Here is a 27471-nt window from a genome sequence, read left to right on the forward strand (position 1 = left end):
AGAGAGGGGGGGTTGTATGCTGGGCACAGGCATACTCAAAGGTTCATCTCTTAGTGACTATAGATATTGAGTTGCAGATACTTATCGTGGACGGTTCAAGCCTGCACAGACCTCTTTATGGAACTTTGCCTTCCCTCACATGAGCGTTTCATGGATTGTAGGTTGATCAACAGCTAGACATCTTCACACTCAATTCACAGGGTGTATAGACACCAGCTGCATGACCTGGGGAAGAAAGATTAATCACGGCAATCTTTATCAAGGGAGCCAGGTAGCTGTGAGATGCAGAAAACCAATGTGGGTGATAGAAAGAAAACCCACAAGTGATGGAGTTGTTCTGATGGCTTCAAAGATGGAAGAGGGACGCCTTGAACCATGGATGTCAGTGGCTGAGCTGGGAAGGTTGTCCCCCTTGAGGAAAGCCTCTGGACACATCGTAGACCTTGTGACTGGATGACAGTGACATGGTTTCTAATCAGCTGGAGATTGTGGTGTGTTGCCACAGCATAGATATACGTTTTAAGTCTGACATGAGGATTAGATATAGGGATTTCTCTGGGAGGTGATCCAGGAGTCAGGGGTGAAAGGGCAGGTGGGGAAGGAAGGAGAGGGAAGAGAATCATAATAATAGGGATTCCTAGCTCGCACTGATCATTACTGAGTCAGGCAGGCTTTCATCCATGGGCACTTTGGATCTTAACCCAGAATTCTCTCTCTGGAGGAAGGCAAGAGTCCTTTCCCAAGGATGGATGGCTAACTCTAGAGAGTGACTCTCCTTATTCCCAACCTCTGCTTGCCCTCAAATTACAGCTATGCCCCTGGCCAAAAGCAGAATGCAGAGGGGAAAAATTCTAAAATGTTCCTCTGAACTCGTTAATTGTCAGTTAAACTTTGGGTCTACTGGGGATCACCCAAGACCTCACACAGGGACTGTGGGGATACAGGTTTCATTTGACAAATGGCACAATTGATTTAGCTCCCCAAAGTCCAGGATAGACACAGAAGCCATCAAACACTAACACCAGGCAGGCACAATGCCTTGTTTTTCTTCAAATGCACTAAGGCACATTCTTGTGGATGCTTATTTCCCTGTTGGGTTTTCCTTTTGAGCTTGCTTGATTAATCCCGGAAACTTAAACAGAAAGAGTTAATTCTCTTTAGACAAAAACTGATTTGACCGAATTGCTTCTGGCTGGGTTTGGGGCAGACAAGCTTCATCAATTCAATCCCATTTTGAGACAACAAAACACCTTCAAATAATCTTGAAAACAACCCGTAGCTTGTTATTCCCGCTGGCTAGGTTCCCATCTCTTGAACTGGCAGTGTGGTATTTACATTTACCAAAGTTCTGACATGGAACGTTCCTCCTCCTGCTTTGCCACTTGAAAAATTTCAAATCATTTTCCCACCATGGCCTTGTCTGTGATGTGGTCCAAGTCTCTTTCTCTCACCTAAGAAGTGTGTTATTTCTTCTTCTTCATTTCCATCCCTCCTTGTATGTGCTACATGAGAATAATACAAATATCAGCCATCATCACGTGGAGCATGATCAGGAAGCCATATCTGTCCTGAAACTTTTTATCGGAGGGCCTCAAGACCTAAATAGATTTGTTAGTTTACTATGTAAATGGAGAAACTGAGGCACAGAGGAGTTGAATATACAGCAACCAAGTGCCAAGACTGGGAATAGAACCTACATTGTCTAAGTTCAAATATCTTTACTTTCAACTACCTGTTAATGCCCTAAAAAGTGAAACACAGTGTATTATATTATAATAATTATGTATGTTTTCCTTTTCTCCCAGAGGATATGTTTATTAAAGACTTTGTCTGTTTCTTAGTCTCTAGCATCTGATCCAGAAAACTTGGACATAATAAATTTTTTAAAAATTTGATTAAGTACTAAATATAAAATAGGAGTAGAGAAATTACATAGCATTCAAGGGTCCTTAGCCTCAATCATTCATTCATTCATACATACATACATACATACATACATACACACACACACACACACACACACATACATACATACATACATACATACACACACACACATACATACATACATACATACACACACACATACATACATACATACATACATACATACATACATACATATGAAATTCAAAGGGTCTGGAAATGTATCTTTGTGTGCCCGCATAGAACTGGGCGTTGTGACACACTTTGGACTCACTCATAAGGGCAGATAGATCAGAAGGGAAGCACCCCTGCCTGTCAGCGCTCAGGAGAGAGGCACTTAGGGCAGTCACTGCTGGTGTTGGGTAGCAGCCCCTCTGGAGGCCTTCTGGGGAGAATCCTCTTGCACTGCCTCTTTTCCCACCTCCTGTGCTTCCCATTGTCAAGATGACTCCAGTTCCTCTTCTACAGCATCCCTCTGCCTTCACTTCCATAATCACATCTACTGATTTAACTCTTGTGTTTTCAAAGACCCTTGGGTTTGTACTGATCCTTCCTCATCTACTGAGATAAGCATTTTACTTTAAAACCAGCTGCTTTTCAACCTGGACTCCTCTGTGTGGTGGAACCTGGCATATTCTCAGGGTATAGGCACCAGGACAATGACATTTTAGGGGGTTCCTAGTGTTTTTCTATTACCCATGTATTGTTTCATCAGCTACTGGGTACCACAAGCACTATGTTACATTTCCCAAAGACAACATGGACAGATGACCCCGGGGAAGTCATTTCTTAAAAGCCACAGAAATAGCTGCATGGCCAGAATGCAGACCTATATTAGTTCAGCCTCTGGTCTCATTCTTTTCCAGACTTACTCAACTCCCATTCTTAAAACTTGGGAAAAATCTGTCCAGTATGTTCAATTAGAAATGAGGTACACGGTGTTGGTTTCAAATTGTGCATGTAAATAGCCACAGAGCCCACCAGGGAAAAGAAGCACACTCAGGCTTGTCTCCACGGGAACACCAGCATCATTTCTAAATATCTGTTGCCTTAACAGCCAGCAAGTTGTCAGCTACTAGTATTCTTGCAGCTTTAAAACACCAAGAATGTTTTGGAGAAGTTAGACTCCAGCAGAGTGTCAATAATGGAAGCTTAGGCATGCGGGCGTGTATGAATGTGCGCATGAGCGTCTTGGGAATGCTGTCTTCTTAGGCTGTCAGTGGATAGTGGGCTCTTTAAAATCCTTCTCAGACTTGGGGCTTTGGGTGTTTGGCAGGATAAAGACTCAATCAAAATACAGTGCTTTACTATTTTTTGCATCCTGCAAGTTAGAGACAGAGATAGCAGGCTCTCTTCCCGACTAGGCTAAGCCCCTCCAAACTGGTTGCAGCAAAGCCAGTCTGATGAGAACAAAACAGAGGTGTTTTGTGGCAAGGAGAAGGTGCCTGTCCATCCAGGCTAATAGCAAATACTGGGTTAGTCACTACTAGAAAAACAGTGCTGAGAGGCATGAACAGCTTTGTCTGGAACAATAACATTGGAGAACTGGCTTAAGGGAAGACGAGATCTGAGGTTGTTCACAGCCCATAAGATCATTACTTGTGGCAGTCAGTTTCTTTGTATTTATGCTGCTGAGGAGGCAAGGTGATAAGCTGATTCTTTCCGGTTTGCTATTTCCCACTGGCCACTGGAACCTGTCTGCAGAACCTGGGGCATAGAAGAAGCCCCTGTCCAGGTTCTGTGCCTGCTCACTGTGCACCCAGTCAGACCAGCTCTCGTTAGACACCCATGGACCTCAGAGAACTGGCCCACAGTGATATGGCTGCTCCTTGCTAGCCACTTCCCCTGGATGCCTGTGTCCTGCGTGTGGACTTAAGTCAGTGTTCTTTCTATTGGACCATGCTGACGTCATGGACTTCTTCTTCCTCTGTTTTTCATTGGTAGACGAAGAGACCCTGTGGGGCACTTCAATGGTGACAATCATTCTATGCTCATTGTGTGAGCCATTGATTTCTGGCCAGAAATCTTGCAGTGTAGCCAACAGCTCAAGGTGTGTGTACGTTTAGGATGTGTGTCTGGAGACTCACAGCATGGAGTGTCCTTGACTCCGAAGTCTAGAGCTCAAGTGGGCAACTCAGGTACTTGGGTGTCTCGGGGAGAGCACCAGGGAACCAGGGGATGGGAGCTAGGCATAGTAACATGGTACTATAGGGACAGCCCTGAGAAGTCCTCTCTGTGTGACATGAGGATTGAGCTTCATGACACACTCAGTCTTCCTTAGTCTTCCTTAGTCACATCTGCAGATCCCATATGCTGCCAGTTGATGACTTCGTAAGTTTCTTGTTTTGCTAGGACAGAATGTAATGTAAGGGAGAAGCGTTCATTTTGGCTCATGGTTTTGAGGGCACAGTCCATCACAGTGGGGAAGTCATGGCCTCAGGAGTGTATGGTGTCTGCCCATGTTGCATCTGTAGTCAGGAAGCCGAGAGAGAGATGAACATTGGTGCTCAGCTTGCTTTCTCTTTTTTTTCCCCTCTTTGGTGGGAACTCGGCCAGTGGACTAGCCCCACCTATATTTAGGGGCAGGGATTCTTCCCACCTCAATCTAATCTAGATTATCCCTTATGAACAGATCCAGATTTTTTTCTCATGGTGATTCTAAATCTCATCCAATTAACAATTAAGATGGACCATCACACATACAACAAGGACAAAGAAGGGGCGGGCAGATAGAGATAGAGACAGAGAGGGAATGAATCCCTTCTCTGGAAGGAAGCATCAGAGCTGACGAGGCACTTAAAACAGTACCTGTCAGGATAGACACACCCACTCCTTTCTAAAGAGAGAATGTTAATGTTTGTGTTGTCTGGACAAAAGGAAGCCAAAAGGAATGCCAGGTATGAAGAGGATGATCTGATGACCTCATGACCTGATAACCTCGTAACCTATTCTTGATGCTGATGGATGAGTTCGGGGCAAGGGACTCTTGAAGGGAGGACGGAGCTCTGAGCCAACACCACCTTAAAGGATAGTGGGACACAAAAGTAGCAACAAGTGGTATTTTGACATCTGTCTCTGACTGCCCTGGGAACAGCAGTGGATTATGAATGCATTCATTTAAATGTAATATGCAAGGATAGCAATGAAGATGTGTGAGCAATTGGTGTGTATCTATCCTCTCTGTAAAAGTCTCCTCACTCAGTCTTCAGAATAACAGCAACAGACCCTTATTCCTCCCATTCTCCATCTGGGAAAACTGAGACAAAGGTGGCTCACCCAGTGGACTCCGGAGATAGATCTGGGATTTGTACTGAACAATGTAGTACAAACCCATGGTTATTGTCTTTCTAGGACATGAATCTGCTTCCAGAGCAGACTGATGGTAATTTTCAAATAATGGGTATCCTTTGGTGATTATAAAACTCGATAGTTGCCATGCTCACAGTGATGCATCTGCACCTATTGTTTACGCGCAGCGGGCACTAATGCATAAATGAGCACATGAACCACATCAGAAGACCGTTATTGCCATGGTCGTAATGATATATTTGGAGTGCTTGCAGGTTCTGCTTGGCAAAGCTCCAGAGGGTGCGGGGAACGCTCTGTCCAGGTAGGATCTTTGTGCCAGTGACTTTGATTCATGTTGGAGAAAGGCTGAGCTGGCTTGGGAGGAAGGCCAGGTGTTAATTCTTGCAACATTAAGTGATGGCGGTCCATGACCTGCCCCACACTTAATCAGACTGTAGTTGGAGGCTGGGGGCCCATGACAAGATCACCTACAGATGCAGGTTTGGGTCCTGAGAAGTCAGGCAGTCATTAGAACGTTCTATCATCACTGAGCAGTGAGGCATTCAGCTTTGGGAGGTGCCATTAATTTGGATTCTTTTGTAAGTTCACTCTTGTGATTTCAAGGCATGCTACAGCACGACTAGAGACACAAATGATTCATTTGAAAGCAGGGTGTATATTGGATTAAAGAAGAAGTCCTGGGATGGGGAGGGGTCTCAGCAGGTGGGACATATTCTGCTCAAGAATGGAGACCATGGTTCTGATCCCAGGATGCACGTAAAAGCCTGGTGGGTGCTGTGGCCAGCTGTAATCCCCGCACACAGAAGGCAGGGATAAGGTCCCAGGAGCAAATTTACTAGTGAGACTAATTATTGTAAGCTCTGGCCCCAAGTGAGAGTCCCCGTCTTCACACTGAGAGAAACTGAAGAAGATACTCAACATCAACGCCAGGCCCTCACAGGCACAGGCACATGCAAACATGCATACATGCACACACAGACCCCACCTATACATGGTGTCCTTTCCTCTCTATCTACCCAATCCCATTTTAGGCCCAAGTTCCAGGCAGAACATTCCTTCTCAGGGGATAAATCTGTTTGAGGGCCCTAGATGAGGTTAGACCCTCCTCTGCCTAGATTCAAAATATTCCCAAAGGATGTCATGCTTTCCTTTCAACTTAGCTTTTCATTTTAGTTTGTCGATTATTTAAATGAGGATTTGCTGATGCCTCTCTCCTTTTCTAGACCATAATACTGTGATAGTTAGCATGTATCGACCACGTTGCCTGGGCAGCGCTTGCCTAATTACACTCTATGAATCATCCTGTTGGGTCCACACTCATCTCACTTCTCATGTTTTCTAGATGAGAAAGCAGGGCATCTCCAAAACATGCCAGATCCACCAGCAAAAGGCCAACCAAATTTGAACAAGGAAAATGGCCCCTGGGACCACACTTGGAAATGCTAGACTGTAACACTTCCCTACAAGTCTCTGGCTGGGCTGGTTAGGGCTGGTTAGTGTTTGTCTATTTGGCACAAACTAGACTTACTTGGGAGAAGAGACCCTCAGTTGGGAAATTGTCTTCATCAGATTGTCCTGTGGGCATGTCTGGGAGGCATTTTCTTGATTAGTGACTGATATGTGAGGGCCCAGTCCATTGCAACAGTGCTGCCCATGGGCAGGTGGTCCAAAGCTGCTTGAGAAAGCTGTATTCCTTCATGGTCTCTGCTTCAGTTCCTGCTTTCAGTTCCCCTATTGACTCCCCTAAATGAGGGACTGTGACGTATAAGCCAAAGAAACTATTTCTTCCCCTAAGTTTCTTTTGTTCAGCCAGTGTCTTATCAATAGCAAGAGAAACAACAACAACAAGACTAATACACTGGGCCATGTGCAACAGAGTCTAATGAATCCAGGACTTCAGCAAATAGGAATACCTGATGTGACACTTTGACCTGGCTAAGTTATCCCCTGTGCATAGCAGGTCCCACTTATATTTTATTTCAAAAGCTCTGCTGGCTAGTTTTATGTCCACTTGATACAAGCTGGGGTCACTGAAATGGAGGGAGCCTCAATTAGGAAAATGCCTCCCTAAGGTTGGGCTGTAGACAAGTTTGGAGGGCATTTTCTTAGTGATTGATGGGGGAGGGTCCAGCCCATCATGAGTGTGGCCATCCCTATGTAAGTGGTCCTGGGTTCTATACAAAAAACAGACTGAGAGAACCATGAGGAGCAAGCCAGTAAGCAGCACCCCGTATCCCCATGGCCTCTGCATCATGCCCTGCCTCCAGGTGCTGGCCCTGTTTGGTTCCAGTCCTGACTTCCTTTGATGATGAACAGTGATGTGGAAGTGTAAACCAAATAAACCCTTTCCTCCCCAAATTGTTGTTTGGTCATGGTGTTTCATTGCAGCAGTAGAAACCCAGAGTAGGACACAAGCTATTTAATTTTTGACTGATGGATTCACTGACCCCCCAGCTCTAGGGACTAAACAGTTTTCCTACTGCTGCAACCCTTCCTGGGAATCAGCATCTAGAAAAGGTTGATTTTTCTTTTAGAATTCTAGAAGTATATTGAACAGACACTGTGGAGGAACCAGGGAGGAGACTGAGCATGGAAAATTTGGAGACTCAGGCAGAAATTACTGTTCCTTGACTTAACCAGAATCTCTCCCTCCTGGATGATTAGCTCAGTGTCCCCAGGGAAATTGTGCCTTCCTCAATATGTCTGGGGTGACTGGTTGACTGGTCTGGGATTTGAGGGCAGAATTAGCCAATTAGAAGGTTAACGTATGATCGCAGGCAGAAGGTGTGACCTTTGCCCATTTCTGTTTAACTGAATTAGCATTAGCAAGTTATAGATTTTCTGCTCGCAACAATGCCAGCAAATTATTCTGAGCTCCGAGTCTGCATTCTGCAGATGTGCCACTTAGGATGTCAGCTCTATGATGGCTGGCTTCAGAAGGCATCAAACAAAAGCCTGGTCTCTAGACACAGGGACACTTACAGGCAGACCTGCGCACCCACTGAACTACAGTGCCCTCCCGCCTACTCTGAGCTGAGAAAGATGATGTCAGGCAGGGTGGTGACTTCACCACCCTAGCTCCTCTGAAGTGGCTCAGCCTGACCACACCACCCACCTCCTGAGATCGATTCTTGCTCCTATTCCTTGGGGTTCAGTGCTTCCCAGAAGGCTGGCATTCAAAGTGGGGTCCCAGCTCCTCAGAGGCCGACCTTTTGTATATTGTTTAGAGGTAGCTGGTGAGGAAGAAAATTCCATTTCTTCGATGTTGATGTGCTCTGGTTAAGAATTCAAGGTCTGGTTTGGGAGTTCTGTTTCTTTAAGAGCAAGTGCTGAGTCAAAGTTTTGAGTGCAAATCTTTGGAGGGTGGAGGGCTGGTCTCCAATAAAGAAAGTTGGGGGCGGGGAAATCACCCAAAGAGAGAAGAAGATGGTTAGTGAAAACTGAATTATCAATCAGACACCCACCAGTGGTGCACAACTAGAGTGATTCCAGGTGGGAGGTAAATCACACACCTTGCAGGCATCTTAAAGGACAGGGAGCTGGGCTGAGTGAATCAATTCCCCTCCTCTACCATCATGGGCTGGCTGCCCCTGAGGATATTACGTTCTAAGGACTCAGGGCTCGTAATTTCAGCTCAGATTAGAGAAGCCTTTTATACTTTTTAGAGAGCTAAGCTTAGAAAATTGAAACAAAACAAAATCTCTATAGCTGTGGTTTTCAACCTACCTAATGCTGTGACCCTTTAATACAGTTCCTCATGATGTGGTGACAACCCCCCCCCCCAACCCCCAACCATAAAATCATTTTGTTGCTACTCCATCACCGCAATTTCGCTACTCTTATAAATTGTAATGTAAATGTCTGATATACAGGATATCTGATATACCACTCCCCCACTCCCACAGAGGTTGTGACCCACAGGTTGAGAACTGCTGCCCTATAGCCTAGTGGGAAGGTCTATGGGTCAGGAATGAGCAAGGAGCTTGCCAGGGGACAGATCAGAGGACAATTACATTCATATTCAGATCCTGACTCCACCCATCCCTGTGTAGACCTTAGGCATAGCTACTTACTTCCTACAAGTTTAGCGGACTGTGCAGCATGAGGCTGTTAGGGAGACTAACCCAGATTAGTTCAGCGTGAGCTTAACACAGGACTTGCCATGTGGTAAGGGCTCAAACATGGCAGCTGTGCTTTTGAAGCCAAAGATGCAGGCCAGTCTGTGAGGTAGACCATTGGTGTGAACAGATAAGCACCTGGTCAGGCCTCTCTTCCTAGAGATGATAGCCTCTGCTTGTAGATCTTAAGTCTAGTTTTATCTAAGTTAGACCTTGCCCCAGAGGGCATCATGTACGTTCCATATCACAAAGCATGTAAGTGATTTCTGGGGAGTTCCGAACAAATGACTTATAACCCTGCATGGGTCACTCACAGATTCCACCCAAGCCTGGCTTGGTGAGCCAGTGAGAATAATTGGGGCTACTTACAGAAGCATGCGACAGACAAGAAGAGCCTCTCCCTTCTTAACAATGGTAATCAGTTAGTTATCCTCCCAGTTGAGAAACCTCATGTACACTGTTAGGCTCCTAGTATATCATGTTATGAACCATGTAACTCCTTCTGCCATCCCCCCCGACACATACACACATTCAAGTTGGCGTGCCCCATCTTATAAGTGCCTCCTGAGGGGAATCATTTTAGCTCTTCTGTTTTCAAAACAGCAATGGCTGTGCCATGTTTGGGAAGAAGTACTTTACAGCCATACAGCCTAGGCTTCATTTCTGTTTGTTTTGATTGATGGAGATCAAGAAATTCCAAGAACAAAAAGTGAGGCCTTGGAAAGAATTGTACATTTTATATTCTGGGGTAGACAAATTTGCAAAAGTGAAAAGAAACTGGTGAAATTAATTATAACAGCACCCACTTATATTTAGCACCATATATAAAACACTGCTGGTTCAATGCATAGTTGCTGTAAGATTATTTTTTTAATCATAGTTTATATTCTGTGTGTGGCTTGTTAAACACCATGATCAAAAGCAACTTGGGGAGAAAAAGACTTATCTGTCTTATATATCCAGATCACAGCCCATCATTGAGAGAAGCCAAGGCAGGAACTCAAGCAGGAGCAGGGGAGGAGCCATGGAAGGCTGTTGCGTACTGACTTGCTCCTCATAGCTTGCTAAGCTACGATCGCCTGTCCAATGTTGCCACAGCCCACAGTGGGCAGGACCCTCACACTCACACATCCATCAAGACAGTATCTCACAGACTTACCCATAGGCTATGCTGATGGAGGCCATCCTCAGCTAAGGTTCCTTTTAGCTAAGTGTCTCTGTTTTATGTCAAGTTGATAACATACACAAATTAGTTGGGTCAGCTACATTGTGGGTGTTCAGTGGCCACCCCTGTGGCTCATGACCACCATGGTAGAGCAGAGTCAAGATCCAATAGGCCTTGAAATATTTCTAGAAGTTACTCCAGTATGAAGGGTCAGCTTTCCTTCTCCTCCTCCTTGAAGATGGGATTGTTCCTTTGCACGTATGAACATGAAGCTCATTCTAACTCAGGCGTCACCGGAAATTGACAGTTTCTGTAATGAAATTTCACACATGGCGACCATAGTGAGATCCTTAGCAGGTGTAAAACTCTTACGGCAGTATTTCTTTAACTTCAACCTAATGGAAGGCACAGCAGCTGTTTCTGTGTTTTGCATCTTCCAAAAAAAAAAAAAAAAAAAAAAAAAAAAAAAAAAAAAACCCACCCTCATTGCCAAAAATGAGCTGTTGGCAGGCATGAGAGGTGCAGCAACTTGCCTCTTCCTTTGGGGAAGTGAAGTTTAAAAACCTCAGCTCCTTTCTAAAGGTTGTTGATTTCGTTCAAAGGAAGAACGAAGTTAGCAGGGCAAACACAAACACGCTAGCTGCTATTAAAATATTGATCGCTTCCTTCCTTCAGGTGCTCCTGGTAACATCTGCAGATGATTTGGAATGCACCCCTGGATTCCAGCAGAAAGTGTTACACATCCACCAGCCTGCCGAATTCATCGAGGACCAGCCCGTCCTAAACTGTAAGCTATTCCAGAAATACCTGGGGCCCACTCGTGTGGACTCCTCTGCTGTTTGTGACGTATCTCAGGATGTTGGCTAACCTCATGTTTTCTGATCGCATTCCTTAGGCTATTGCTTGGCCCTGGGTGAATGCTTTCAAATGACAGACTTGCCAGCTTGAGGACTAATACACGATATATATCTCTTCTCAGTATTTTATCTCCAATGAGCCCTTTCTGCCCCACATCTAGAAAAGGGGAATGCCAACCTCCCGGGTAATTCTGTACTATGTGGAGGGACTGAAATCCATCGTCACAGGGCAGACCCAAGAGTTAAATCATCGCCTTCCTAGAGATTGCTGCTCTGCCTGGCCTTTCTCATGTGTGGCATTATATCAAAGTAATGGTGAGGGCCGGGTATTGGCGGCTGGGAATTTGTAGATGTAGGAATCAAAAACTCTTGTTCTTAAAGCTGATAAGATGGTTTTGAAAAAGATTCAAATCTTTTTTGCCGCTTCTGTGGATTAAACTCAAATTCCCCAAATTCCCATTGATTTCCTGAAAATGTGCATCTCTCAGATCTGGTTATGATCTTCCACTGTACTTAATGCCAATATTATATTACCTTACCTTTAAGAGATCAAAAGCATGGAGGTAGATGGCTAGCAAGTGCAGGTTTTACATAATAGAGTCTGAAATCAGTGGTAGACCTGACCAAGGTATTACAGACTTTTTGAGCACCATTTATTTTTACCATTTTTGGATATTTATTTTATTTTTAATCATATGGCTATATTTGTGTGCCTGAAGGTGTGCACATGAGCTCAGCTGCCTGGAAAAGCCAGAAGAACACATTTGATCTCCTGGGATGGAGCTGATTTTGGTTGTGAGCTGCCCTGTATGAATGCTGGAGACCAAACTCTGATCCTCTGCTAGGGCAGCATGTGCTATCTACTGCTGAGCCATCTTTCCAGATCCCCCAGCTTCTTTGATATTTAAGGACAGAGGATATGCAAGCAGTGACCCAATTTGGTCAGATGTTCAAGGGCACCTATAAAGAGGTGATTGTGTATGCGTCTACCCTTATGGATTCAGGCTAGCCTTTTATGCTAGGCCCATTCCTTAATTTCTCTGGTATCATGGCTGATATGTGTAAAACAAACAAACAAACAAACAAACAAACAAACAAAATAACCCACCAGCTTGACTGGTCACGATGCTCTGGGAGGCTGGTACCTGTTATAAGAGTTGAAAGGACTGCAGCCAGGAAGATGGGATGCTGAGCATCAGGGTTTCCAAAGTTGGAGCCTGGGAACACAATGACACAGTCACACTTATGAGACTGTCTCAGCAATTAGGGTCTAATGACAAGGTACAAAAGAAGTAGATCCCAATATACAACTTCCTAGTAAGTGGATTTCTGATGGTGAGTCTGGGTCAGGCCATCAGGAACACTCATTTGTTCCTTGATGTCTATGCTGATAAGAATCAATATATTTCAAGTAGACCTTGATTGATGACAATTATTCTGGCTCTCCTCTTCCCTCATCTCTGTCTGTCATCTGTCTGTCTATCCATCTGCCTACCTGTCTCTGTCTCTTGCATTCTTTTTTGTTTGTACCAAGTGATTACCCCAAATGGCATCGATGTTAACATGTTGGGAAATGCAAAGCTACCCTCAGTATGGAAATTAATAGAGCTGCTATGCAAAGCAGGCCCATAAATGTGATTGCTTCTATAATCTTCATGACACCAAACAGCTTCCAATTCACCACCAAGAAGCTGGGAACAATCATAGTTTAGGGGGTCTTTTTAATTTAAACTGCAACATGCTGTACATTCCAATATCAGAGGGGCGTGTATGTGCGTTTGTCTTAATCCCCTAAGTAATTAACTTGGTTATGGCCCTTGAGCCTGTGTAAGCTGCTAAATGCTAAATGAGACTAGGCTTACGATCTATGACAACACATGCAGGGAAAACCACTGATATAGGAATCAATCACAATTTAAAAATTTATGTTTCTATGTGAGATGTTAGGTCAGCAAAATCTGACTAGCCCTTTGGGTGAAACTGCTTGCCCACATCTGTTACTAAGGCAAAACACAAAGGGGGGTGGGATAGGATAGGTACTTGCGAATTCATCTCAAGGCGACAATGAAGAGAGTTTGTTCTGAGTACAGTCTGTGGTTGAGGTTAACTGGGTCTAGGTGGGGAAGAAAGTCTGTGAAGACTGGAAAATGCCTGTTAAAAACTGTTTAGGAAAATCTGAGTCTCCAAGAAAAGTAATGGCTGGTCTATTCCACCCAAAGAGGAAGTCAAAGCTTAGAATATTAAATGGAAATACCCATTTAATATTTTACCAGTGTTTTTCCAGTCACTTCCACTCTCTCTTCTTACTTCTTATCAGTTCTTTTCTGTACAGTTTAAAAGATTTATTTTTAATTAATAGTGTATGTTTGTCTGTATGGAGCTATGCACAACTGAGTGCAGGCACCCTCTCAGGACAGAAAAGGGTATCAGATCCTTTGGAGCAGTGGTTCTCGATACATTCAATACAGTTCCTCATGGGTGGTGACCCCCACCACAAAGTTATTTTTGTTACTATTTCATAACTTTAATTTTGCTACTGTTATGTCAATATATGTGTTTTTTCTTTTGAGGTTCTTAGGCAATTTCTGTGAAAGGGTCATTTGACCCTTGAAGGGGTGGCAACCCACAGGTTGAGAACCACCACAGAGAGAAGCTATGGGCATTTGTGAAGCACCTGGTATGGGTGCTTGGAAATAAACTCAGGCCTTTTGGGGGAGTATAATGTTCTGAACCATCTCTCTATGCCTTGCATGCACCTCAGAAGATTCAACACAAATCCCTTTTGTCTCTGAAAAAGTGTGAAGAGCCAACTGTAAGAGGTGTGTGTGCTGGCAGGAACTAACTCCTGGGTGATAAATGGAAAGCAAGAGTTGAACAGAGCCAGAAAGTTAGGGAAAAAACTTTGAATACATGAATTTACATTTTAAAGATAAATGAAATGATTTGCTATGTAGAAATATGTTGCAGATGGCCTTGGTGCTGTTGTATTTTGATGTTAATCCTCGCTTTCCCAGGAGGGGTTGTCTGGAATAAGGAATGAGTCATGTACTCATGTGACTCCTTGTGAACCATCCCCTAATGAATAAAGGGATCAATCCTTAGACCAGTAGGCCAGACTTCAGAGTTGGATAGAGGATGAGAGAAAGCAGGAGAGAGTTAGGGGTTTTTTTGGAGTGTCTCCTGATTTCAATGGCAGATCTACCAGGATTCACCACTGGAGGATTTAGATTTTATATGGATTACAAGATTAGGATTCTAGTTGTTTTGCCCAGAGATTGAGTTACCATTTTTTTCTGAACTAAGTCTGGTTGGCATTTTCCTTCATGCGGCAGTTCGACTGGGTTCAAGAGAGAAAGGTATGGTGGATTTGCACCACAAAGACCGTGGGGGATTTGAAGTATGGGGCTGGTATGTTTAGTGACTGACCAGTGGGAATTTAGTAAGCTGGGCAGATAGATTTTGGAGCTCTGAGTCAGAGGATCTCCATGAGATAAGAACAAGCCAGCCAGTGCCGCCAGTGCATAGCCAGCCAACCTACCATGGCAGAGAGTAGCTGGCTCTAGCATAGGAACTTGCTGTTCTTTTTTTATTATTTCCCACAACAGAAATAGAAGCTGATGCTGTATGGGTACTGGAGGTTATGAAAGGGTAGGTGAGGGATAGGATCCTGGGCCTATTTACAACATCTACAGTTTGTATGTTTGCTGTGTTTGCAATAGTTAGGAAATCTGGTTATAGGGCCAGTGTGGTTACTCAGTGGGTAGAGTACCTGCTGCCAAGCCTGAAGACCTGGGATCCATCCCCCAGATCCATGTAGGGGAAGGAGAGATCTGCCTCCTATAAATTGTCTTCTTGCTTTCACACATGTGCCATGGTGTACACACACACACACGCACACATACACACAGAGGGAGAGAGGAGAAAGGATAGATAATTTAAAAATAAATTAAAGAAGTTTGGTTATAAGTCCTTGTGAGTTTTTACATTCCAAAGGCAGAATACATCACAATCCATTCATCGATCACATGCCGTAGGATTTTATGAAGTTGTCTGGAAGTGTTGGCCCTTTACCTGATGGGGAAGCCCATCTACTGGTCCACTTTTCTGAGGTTCCAGGAGTGTTTATTCTGGGCCAGGATTCCTGCTTTCTTGGTTCTGACAGCACTGTTTCCTTTTATCCCTTTTTATCTTCTTCCTTGCTTCCCAGTGAATTGCCTTTTTCTGCTTTAACTGTTACTAATGGTCACCCCAGTCCTTTTATTTCCCTAATATTTTATTCACTGTTCACTCCAATACACGCTCCCTTCAGTTGTTCCAAAGCCTTTTATTTCCTTCACATCCAAATAATTCTTTATTCTACTCTCCTTACTGCTAACTAGACCTGCTTTCTTCTTTAAAGGGCCATTTTCCAACAAGCTGCTGGGATCAAAACATGGCATCCCACTCTCTCTTGTCATGTACCCAGCAGCGCTCCTTCTCTGAGTCTTTTTGAGTGCAATGTAGAGCCCCCAACTCATCATGACTTGGCCAAAACTTTTTTGGTTTCATCTCAGTCTTGAAAGAGGGGTTATTCCCAGCATCTGATGAGAAGTACAAGGAAAGGGGAAATACCGTTAGGAAGTAGCTCACTGGGGTGGATGCCTGGGTACATAACCAGGATGGGAACACCAAGTTACTAAGTACAACATCCTGCCTTGTTCACAAGCAGCTCAGATAGACCTTCCAGACACCACAGGGGTCTATGGTCATTGAGTTCCCTAGGGGAAACCATGTTTGCGATTTCCTCAGCCTCTTCCCAGCATCCAGCATCCAGAATGGACATGCTATTGGTCATCCAGCATCCAAAATGGACACTACAAGGTGACCAACTGCATTCTTCAGATTTCCCTCCTTTATCGCTTATGCCTCCAAGTGCATTCACACACAAACCAAACACAAAGATGACCAGAGATTTCTACACCAAAGTGTGCCCATAATATAATGTGTAGTCACACTAATAATCAAGACCCTGCATCCCCAGCAGGAGAGGCTATGCTAAGGCTGAGGCACTGAGCAACCCAGTGACCTCACACAGTGAATTTTCATTTCTAACCGTATCATGTAGATACAGGTCAGGGTGCTTATCTAGGCTACTCTCCTTCCAGCCTGATAGCCAGACTGGAGGTCAAGAAAGAGGATGTGGATGTATGTTGCTCAAGAGTTTTAACTGTCTCAGGTTGAAAGTGATGGGTGCCATTTCTCCTCTGATAGGCAGACTTGGGCATGTAGCCAGCTTAGCTGCAAGGGAGGCTAGGAGCCATTACTATGCAGATGCTAACAAGATCATATTATTCCATTTAAAAAATAAATAAAAAGCAAATGAAAGAACTGCCACAGAGGAGGCAACTTTCTCAGGAAAACTAGAGACCCTGGAGAAGATTTGGTCTAATTGAGAAGGAAAGCAGAGACATGCACCTTTCGTTCTTAACAGAAAGCATTTTCCACTTAGCAATTGTCTTCCTCACCCCTTCTTGGAAATATCTTACACTAAGTCCTCCCTTCTTGAGGGTTGAGACAGAGATCAGCTCCAGGGATATATTCCTGTTAAGATGGCATAGATTTAAGCTTCCACGGACTATGTAGTAATGACTCATACAGTCATACTCCACTTGTGTCACGGGATTGAGTTCGTTGAGTGCCCCGAGTGTGAATGGCTTGTAGTAAGGACAATCATAGCCACAGCCAGAACTGGCCCAGCAATGGTAGGGGAGTTAACTTCAAGCAGTGTGTAGGCAAAATCTACTGTCAACACCTCACCACTGTCACAGTTGCTGTTGTTTCATCACTCCCGGACTTCAGATAGTTTTAAGGACCCTTTAGACTGGGAATCTATGAGGAGAGATAGAGTGTGGCCACCCTGAAAAGCAGAAGGGATGGAGCACTGTGTGCAGCAGGGACCAGAATCTTACCCCAGCTAGGTCAAACCCTGAAGCCATGCAGAATATCACACTGAGAGAGAAGATAGACCACTTCTGACAATGTGACATGTTGTGTACTTTATAGACGGGTGTGGAGACACAAGGCACTGGCCATGCTGACCAGGACATTCTTTCTAGTCTTGAGAGCTGACTCTATCTTTATTATCCCAAGCTATCAAGAATCAAACTCTTTATTCTTACATTGATAGCATCATATTTAATTTTTTGTTAATCCTAGGGGTGGTCAAACATTAGTGAAGGGGGGAGGTAGAAAAGACTTTACTATCATTTGCTCCTATGCATAATTTTCTTTTAAAAGGTCAGTTTCTCATCAATATAGAGAAGAGAGAGTAAGGGAAGAGAAGTAAGTGTTAAGGAAAAGATATTCAGTCTTTGGGTAAATTATACTTTGATAAATATACTGAACAACTTCAGAACAATGTTTTAAGAGAAATTGCTGTTCTTCAATATTGGGAGTAGTTGCTTTTGCTCTTAGCTTTTCCGATGTTCTTCTGGAGTTCAATGAATTAGTTTTTCTTGGAAGGCAGGGATAACTCTTAGAGATTTCTTTATGAAGAGCCATACACCAGTGTGAAAGTGTAGGGAGCAATGCAAGTCCTGAGTGACTGTGTAGCCACTGACATGGACATACTCATGTCAAGGACCCCAGTGCTTCAGCCCTATTGGAGTAGCAAAGCCTTCCCTAGGTAAGGCTCAGAGCAATGGCAATGTCTTCCTCCAGTCCAAGTGTGAATATTAACAGGGATGACTCCAGTCTGAGACCGCTCCTCTACAGAGAACTCCTACTGAGATTAGCTAACTTGCCTCTTCCAGTTAATACAATAAACTGGCCTCTTCACTTGGCTTCACACACAGAGAGACACATATATAACACACACACATATCTATCTATATCTATGTCTATATCCATATCCATATCCATATCTATATCTATATCTATATCTCATGCTACCTTTCTAGGTACCAAGTTTGTACCTCCATCTGAGTGAGCACAGATTCACACCTTTCTATGCATGGATGTGTCCATCCTTTTCTCATCCCCATATTACCCCAGCTAGGTCAAACCCTGAACCCATGCAGAATATGACACTGAGGGAAGATAGACCACTTCTGACAATGTGACATGTTGTGTACTTTATAGACGGGTATGGAGACACAAGGCACTGGCCATGCTGACCAGGACATTCTTTCTAGTCTTGAGAGCTGACTCTATCTTTATCGTCCCAAGCTATCAAGATTCCCTCAGAATCTGACAACAGCCTTTCGAGGAACGTCCTTCTTGTGTGACCACTTTCACACAAGATGAAAGCACCTTTAGCTGAACAAGGCCAAGCAGTTGACTCCAGCTGATATCTCTTACAGTTGCTGGAGTCAAGATCTGAGTTTAAAACTCCAAGGCACTGGCCTTCCTCAGCCTCCTATGGAGCATCCTGTTGTCTAATGTTGATGGTGAAGCTTAAGGAATGTTGCTGTTTAATTTCTCCATTGTTTCATCAACCTAGGTGGAAGAAAGTGCTTCCACGGCCATTTTTTAAAATGGCAGTTTTTTTAAAACATCCACAGCTAAATTCAATCTTCCTCTATGATACAGAAAAAGCAACCCTCTTTCAAGACTTTGGATTGATGCCAGGACATATTTCCCGTGTCCCTCTGCTCCTGGCTTCCCACTGTCCACATATGTACCCTGCACCCAGATGCTGCCCGGTCATGCCACTGTAGCTCAGGCCTTGGTCAACTGCCAGGTCATTCAGGGAGTCGGTGGTGTGGCATTAATCACATTTGTGCTTAACTCACACGAGCCGTGGCTTTTCAGCGTGCTTTTAATTGACTATAAATCAAATAGGGAGCTTGAAAAATGAAAGCAATTAATGAAAAAGTGAAGTGAGAGGTGCTTTGTGTCCTAACTTGGAGAGCACACAGTCGGTGAATTAAATGTCCAGACAAAGGCCCTCTTGACCCTGCTGTAAAATTTTCAGTGGAGCAGTGACAAATAGAGGAGCTTTCTAACCTGGCTGGTGGGAGGTGTCTCCCTGCTGAGATCTCACGGGCATAGGCTTTTGTCTGTCTATATTCTCTCATTCTGGTTGGTAGAGACCACTAGGCAACTCCCAAGGCTTCTATCTCATGGCCATCCCCCATATCCTAAGTTACACTTTAATTACTGAGAGCCTGGCTGACCAGTGAGATGACTTAAAGGCACTGGGTCTGCAGTGTGGGCAGAGTGGAGAAAGGTCAAAGGTTCAAGTGGTGTTTTGGTTTTAGGCTGTCACAACAATATGCCAAGGGAAGTTGCTCTGGTGGTACTGACATCTGTCTATCATCCTACCATTGAGTGTATTTTGGGGAGTGGCAAGGACCTCTCCACATGAATACTATTTCTGTTTCAACAGAGCTCTGTAAGGATGACATTGTCTGCCTTCACTCCCTCCCATCCATGTATTTATAGAGACATTGTAATCAGCCAATTAATGTTTATCAAGATCCTCACAGATGCATTATTATCAACTACATCATAAATAGGAGATCATAATTAAATGACTGTCGAAGAAGGAATGAACTCACATTCACACACAAGGAAGAGCTGCAGAGAGAGGCTTCAAGATCTTCCTAGTGAACACGGTTCCTTAGCTTTACTATGAAGAACAGGAAATACACAAAGGAACAGAGGAGGAGGCCATGTCGGGTGAGGAACATTGAGGCAGATGGAGTTCTCCCAACCTAGTGTTTCTTACCAGCAGAAAGAATAAAATACATAGGCTAAAGGTATCTCACTGTTAGCCCTTCAACTAAACTGCCTCTTGGATATGCCCTGTTTGGCACCTCACTGTGATCTGAAATCTGGAATTAAAGAATTTGTCATCCCATTGGGAATTTTATTTTATTTTTTAAATCTCTGATTTCTAAACATAGAGTCCCTCCCCCATTTCCCCCCACCCGCAAGCAGGTTGCATGGGTTTACATATCCAAGGTCAGGATCCCTAAGATGGCTCAATGAATAAAGATGCTTGCTGGCAAACCTGCAGACTGGAGTTTGATCTCCAGAACCCACATGGTGGTAGACAAGGACCGAGGACCAACCCCCAACAACCCCCTGTTGTGCCCTGACTACATTCACCATGCCTCATGTGCCTTCACCCCAACCCAGAAAGCAGTGGAAGGAGGAAGAGGGGGAGGTGGAGAAAGATGGAGGGAGAGGGAGAGCTAGAGAGGTAATATAAAATTCTTAAAAGTAATCTAAAGTCAGCCCACTATTTGACAATGGAAAATAGAAAACAGGAAAAAGAAAAAAAAGAAACAGAAAACAAAACAAAACAAAACAAAACAAAAAAGAACAAAACCTCCCCAGGCTTCCCTTTCCTTTTAAGACAAGAATATGGTAATGGAAGGCACCACACCAGGTTGCTCAGAAGATTAACTGTTAATCTGTGTGAAGGACTTTTGAATAGCAGCTGGTTTATAGTAAGCCCTGAAATACTGACTTCCAGAAACTGCTGGAGCAATGGTAGCAGGGGCCTTCCCTGCAGCCCTGCCATCTCTTTGGTCTTTCTCATTTGTACTGCTTGCTCCTTACAGACCTCTCAGTTCACCTGTGTGAAGTCACTACCGCCCTCCAAGCTTACCTGGGAACCAAGCAGGGTGCCCAGGAGAAAGTACTTGGCATTGCTAAGATGGACAGCATTAGATGAAAGGGCTTGCTTAGTAACACCCCTCATCAGTTATCAAGGATGTACACATCAAAACTAAAAGAGACCTCATCATATCCTAGAGAAAATAGGGGGATAGTGAATAGGGGGATGTAAGAACCCTTAGGCTGTTGGTGGGAAAGAAAATTGCAGCCACTTTGGTAAACAGGCTGGCCAGTTATTAGACAAGCAAACAGTTCCCATAGAACTCAGCTTTTGTACTCCTGTGAATATACTCGGTAATTGGCCAAAGACTTCATAATCTATTGCTAAGAGTTTGAATTGTCAGTACAGGTGGTATTCTGGCAGGGGCCATGTCTGAGAGCTGAGTGAGGTTGGAGTTCTGGGAGTTTAGAACAGGAAGCAGATGGGAAAGAAGAGGGGTGGGACTCAGACTGGCCTGGAGCCATCTCAGAAGCTGAAAGATGGGATGATTAAGACAAGGCATATCAAAACAGAATTTGATGGTGTGGGGGCATGGCAATAGTATTGGGAAATAGCTGTGTGTGGAATAAGGGCAGGAGCAGAGCCAGAGAGAGAGAGAGAGAAAGAGAGAGAGAAAGAGAGAGAGAAAGAGAGAGAGAGAGAGAGAGAGAGAGAGAGAGAGAGAGAGAGAGAGAGAGAGAGAGAGGGAGGGAGGTTTCACAAAGGACAGTTGAAGTCACTACAATCAACTTTCTGGTTGAAACACTGCCTTCTGGAGTCTTTGGACCTCTGGCTGTCATTCATGTAACAAGGCATGTTAATGAGGGTTGTTTGGTTGTAATCAGTAGTACCTCACCTCCATGCAGGTCCATCAAAACCATGTAAAGTTACTGGTTTCATTTCTGTTGCCATGGCAGTGACCAACAAAAAAGACTTAGAATAGGAAAGGGTTTGTTTGAGGTAGAATCCCAAGATCAAGTTTTTGGGGGAAATCACCCAAAGGCCTCAAGAGGCAAGTCACATCACTCTAGAGTAAAAAGCAAAGAGAACAAATGTGCCTCCTCATTCTCTCAGTTAACATTTTCTCTTCCATATTACTCAGGACTCCTTGCATAGGGAATGGTGCTGCCCACAATGGTCTGAGCCTTCCTGTATTAATTAACAGTTAGGACAGTTCTCCACAGATATGCCCCTAGAGGCTAATCTGATCTAGATAATTACTCATAAAGTCTGTCTTTCTAGGTGACTCTTAAGTTACATCAAGTTGACATTTCATAATAACCAGGTACACTTACCATCTCCCACAATGAAAATGTTCAGGTTTGAATTGGCTTTGAGAAAACCTGGGTTTAGGTGGTTTAGTGGCATCACAATATGGCGCCCTATTCCTCAGTTCTGTTTTCTGAAGTGTCTGTTACAATCTTCACTGTCAGACGTGTCCAAGATGGTCACTGTGTCCCCTTCCGTTTCTTCCTCTAGCTCGACCAACTAGAGCCTTTCTTTCCCAGGCATCCAAGCAAGCATGTCATGACTAACTGAATGATCAGTCTGGGACATTTCCCTGTCACCGAACTAGATCTGGTGTCTACAAAGATTTAGTGTTCTTTTTGGCCTTGAAAAATTGTGATTCTGAACTCCTGAAGAAAAAATTATGTTGGACTGGTACAAGCAAGAGAGTTCCCCCACATACGAAGTGCCATGCTTCATCCCTAAGAATCCCTTTCAGGACTCACATCCTATGATCACAGGCTGTACACCACACACAAGGATTTTTAGAAGCTAGCAAACATGGCAATGGAAATGTCTTAGGTGGCTGGGGATGAGGACAGCCATCCCGTCATGCCAGGCTTCTTGCTGGTGATGCTGGTGAGCAGATTGCTTAATTAGGAACATCAGAGTCTAAGTGCCGCCATCTGGCCTGGCTCTTCAACCTGTTGAGTATCTTCATTCACATGGTCCTGCAACTGTCATAAATCTCTTTTGTTTCTGCTTTTCTTCAAGGGCTTAGGAATACAGGAACATACGGATTTACAGGAGTATCTCCTAATTGAAGGCATTAGAGCCACGTGGATCAGGATGCTTAATGAGCGAGGCAGCCAGATGTAAATTGGGAAAGATTAAGCATGGCTTTAAATAGTCTGAGAAGGCCGAGGATCTTATTATCCAGTAATGGCACAAATTCACACACATCCTAATAACCGCTTAGCACCCTTGGTCCACCCCTTTCACCTTCATTTTTATGGAAATTTCCTGCTGGCTAGAGAGCAAGAAGGGAAGGCATTACAAATACTTTGCCAGCCCAAGTGTTCTCAAGCATTCTTTTCCTTAACCAAGTTTGTGGTCTCTTTCATACCCGGCCACCTAAGACATTTGCGTTTTCACGTGTGCACGCTTCTAACTTCTCACGCATGGAGAACAGCCTGCAGTCATAGCATGTGAGTCCTGAGAAGGGGGCCTTAGTGAGAGGAGATGGCAAAAGAGAATCATGCAGACACAGATCAGCAACTTTCCCCAGGATGCTTCCCACCTTGCTTGTTGGAACAGTACCTGTCACTGGCCTGAAACAGTTCGGCAAAGCTGGGTGCCAGGGAGCTCCTGAGATCCATCCACCTCAACCTCCCAGCACACGATTAGAAACATGAATAGCCCTTCCCAGCAGTTCTGTGGAATAGCACTTAGCTTGTCTGAGCAATTTCCCAAGCTCCCATCTGTAGCCTCTGTGTAGGCACTTTCACGTTCTGAGGTATACATACTTCATTTCTTGACTCCACACTTCCCCCATTCTTGGTCTCTGGACTAGAGGTTAAGAATGTTTGAGAAGTGCATTAGTCAAGATGTGTTTTGGAATTGTAAGCAGTCACAGGGTACTTTCAATGGATATTGCACCATCGCACCCGTGGGCTGTGGAGCAGTACTCCATCATGAGACAGATTGCTGCTTCGGTAGTAGGCCATGCAAATATTTACCCTGATCCAGTTCAAGTGAAGACCACAGATAGTATCACGCCATTTGGGCTTCACTGCTGTGTGAGTTATGACACACTTGAGGTAGGCTGAGCCTCCTGGATTTTGGAAAACCAGAGACTGCTACTATTTAAGAGAGCGTCCTTGCAAGAAGATGTTCATCTGGTCCCCCTCTGCCAGCTGCTTCTAGGGCAGCAGAGGGTGGTGGCTTGTTCTTCCCCTTCACCATTTCCCTACTGGTTTGCAACTTGGTAAATGGCATCTTGGCAGGCCATTCTTGCGCAGGGGCCAACTGCCACACCAGCTGATTTCTTCCCTATCCGAAGCCAAAACAGTTGTCAGCCATCCAGCTCCCCGTGAACTGCACTTGTCAGCTGATTTGGGAGACCTCCTGGAGGGTCTATTTTTAACTTACACTGGTTTTAGTTTCCATATGTATATATTAGATCCTACAGAGGGGAGGGAGATTCCAAATGAGGAAACATTGATTCTGAATAACAGGAGAGATGTGATTAACGCTTGGAAAACAATGGAGACTGTGAATCACTCCCTCCATGTGGTGAGCACTGTGTTTTGTTTCAGTGGAAGGATGTACTGTGGATTAGAATGGAGCATGTGGACAAGAGGGGATAAATCCTACTAGAGACACATTACGCAGCCCATTCCACATGCTTATAAAGGGGGTGAAGCTGAAGGCAGACCTGAACTAGGGCAACCAGGCCCATAAATGTCAGTGAGTGCTCAAGGGATGGATGCATGACCAGTGTCCAGAGTGACAGGGATGCGTGGGACCAGAACCACACACTGGTCCATGGTCAGCAGAGGGAAAGAAGCTATGGCTTCAGCATGAGGGCATGGGATCTCATGCTGGCAACTCTGGTCACCCTTCCAGAGCTTTCTTCCTAAGGACAAAATCATGGCAGTATTTAGTAAACCTAACTAACTCTATACTTTGAAGAAAGATGTTTAATTAAGTGGGGCAGCAGGGAGGAAATTATGTAGATCTCAAATCCACCTAAGCAAGGAGGCCTCAGGATATGATAGAACTAGAGCTTCAAAATTTTGAAGCAGTTAGAACTCAGAGCTAGTGCAGACAGATACCTCTACAAACAAGCATAAATGAATAGAAATGGAATGATTTTAAAAATATCAAAAATGTGAATATATACATATACATACGTATGTATGTATGTGTACATCTGTGTGTGTGTGTGTATGTAGTCACATGCCAGTGATTTTTAATGAAGTTACAAAGCAAACAGTAAATATAGGTGTGGTCATGCATATTTGTCATTCTGGGACTCAGGAAGCTGAGGCAGGAGGATCTTAAGTTTGACAAAAATCTATACAACATGGCCAGACCCTGTCTTAAAGACAAATCAGGAGATGAGGGCAGGAAGGTCCAACATACGTTGGAGGAGTCAGATGCTTGCTTGCAAGCAGTGTCATAATAAAGGAAGGCAGGCTAAATCATATCAGTCTTTACATTACAATCCATTGCAGTTGCAAAATTACAGTTCTGAAATAACAAAATTATTTTATGGTTAGGGGTTCACCACAACATGAGGGTTCGTTACTTAACAGTTGTAGCATTAAGATGGTTGAGAACCACTGGGTGCCAAGCCCTGTTCAAAGCTGGTTAATAGCCTATTACCATCAGAATTATGTTTTGAATGCACATTCCTTTCTCTTCTACTCCAAATTAACATGTAATTTTGCCAAGTCTGCAACCTCCAGCGAAGTGTCAGCAATGAGGGGACAGCTCGTGTTTTCCTAGAGAGTTCAGTAATCGTTGGACAGATATGACAGCACCCCAAATGTAACATTGGTAAGATGCAGTGCCCACCTTCTTGTATTTTTTCACAGTAATGTGATAAAATGTTACAGTAAAAAGAAACAGGAGCCAGAGTTTCATAAATACAAGCTCTTAAAATGAGATTTGGTACATCTATGACTATATCTTGTTGCTTTGATTTCTGTTTCTGTCTTAGGTTCTTAGGCATTTGGGTGTGATCTGTGGACCACATACTCACCTTGGGAAACCTGACAAGAAGAGCTTAGCTGCAAATCCTTCTTAGCATTGAGTTACTGCTCAGACTTCTCTGGGAGAGAAGCAAGAGGTCCAAGCTCTCTGGTCTAGAATTCATTGTCATATGTAGTAGAGGCTGTGTCTCTACAGAGAGGGCTCAGAAAAAGCAGAAAAAGCATGTATACAGTCCCTGAATTTTGAGATGTGCCCCCCACCTCCCCACCAAGTCAAGGGACCTGGGTGGTACTGAGCTCTATCCAGAAAGGACAGGTGGCTGTGGCATGCAGATTCATCCATGTTTCCACACTGGTCAGAAAAGCAGTGCGACGATATCCCCAAATGGTTCATGGGATGGGATGCCCTTCCAGAGTCCCCTCAGTACCTTGACCTGTTCTCAAAAATAGGACAAGAAATAAATGGATATTCCCTAGTATTGTTGGAGGGTTCAGCACCAGTGATTGAAGGTCAGGAGCCGGCCAGCTTTGAGTTAAGCATGACCAACTGACTAAGAACTGCAGGGTGTGGATATCCAGGTACATCCCCTGACTGGGTTACTGCTTGATAAATGAGCCATTTGTCTCAAGGAGAAGACTGTTGACTCAGATAAATTGATCGCCTTGAATTTGCTGAAGTTGATAGCAGAGATATTGCTAGCTGAGAGTATAATGTTCTTGGGTAGATTCTCTAAGACAAAGTGGCTAAGTCAGATTGCTCCCGGTGGTCTACAATCTTGGTGTTACTCTCTGCATTGAGCTTATTTCCTAGATCTCAAGTTCATACAAGTGTCTATTTTTTCTATATTTTCATTTTCTAAACGCCTGGCTTTGTAGGTACTGTCCTACAGAATGAGAATGGGATACAAATGAAAGAAGAGTTAGGATATCAAACAAGTTTGACAGCTTGTGGATTGATTGGTTGATTGACTGATTTATTGCTTCCTTGCTTGATGTACTAACTGTAGGCTCTTTTCTGGCCTTTCTAAATGTGAAGATGCATAGTAAATATTCTATAAGTCATGTGGATAATCTACTTAATCCAAAATTGTATTTTATTCCCTCCAAATTTTCAGAGCTGGCCTTATAGCCATCCTTAAACACACACACATACACACACACACACACATATACACATGCATGCATGCATACACACATATGTATGCACATACACATATGCATGTGCACATACATATGCATGCACACACACACACACATACACACACACACACACACACACACACACACACACACTCTTGCTGTAGTCTGGGCATGTGCAATCAAATCATTTTTCTCCTTTCACCCAAGATCTGTGATCAACCTGAGCTAAAAGGAATCAAACCCTGCCTCAGTTCCTGAGATGAAAGCAAGGCATGTGCATGGTCATTTTCTTTCCTACTCTTTTTCCGAGATTCTCTTGAGCTAATAGATCATAAGAAAGAGTAGTTGCCGGGCGATGGTGGCGCACGCCTTTAATCCCAGCCCTTGGGAGGCAGAGGCAGGCGGATTTCTGAGTTCGAGGCCA

At 44.1% G+C, this 27471-nt stretch overlaps 1 protein-coding gene across 1 annotated transcript in view; it reads left to right on the plus strand.

Moving 5' to 3' along the window:
- The window catches only part of Cdh13 (cadherin 13), a 1053312-nt gene that overhangs the window by 212667 nt on the left and 813174 nt on the right, over positions 1-27471 (plus strand). The window contains exon 2 of the mRNA XM_031341534.1: positions 11194-11305. Within this exon, the coding sequence (XP_031197394.1) occupies positions 11194-11305 (112 nt within the window). The remainder of the gene's footprint in view (positions 1-11193; positions 11306-27471) is intronic.

Source organism: Mastomys coucha, unplaced genomic scaffold (genome assembly GCF_008632895.1).
Source record: "Mastomys coucha isolate ucsf_1 unplaced genomic scaffold, UCSF_Mcou_1 pScaffold22, whole genome shotgun sequence".
NCBI lineage: Eukaryota > Metazoa > Chordata > Mammalia > Rodentia > Muridae > Mastomys > Mastomys coucha.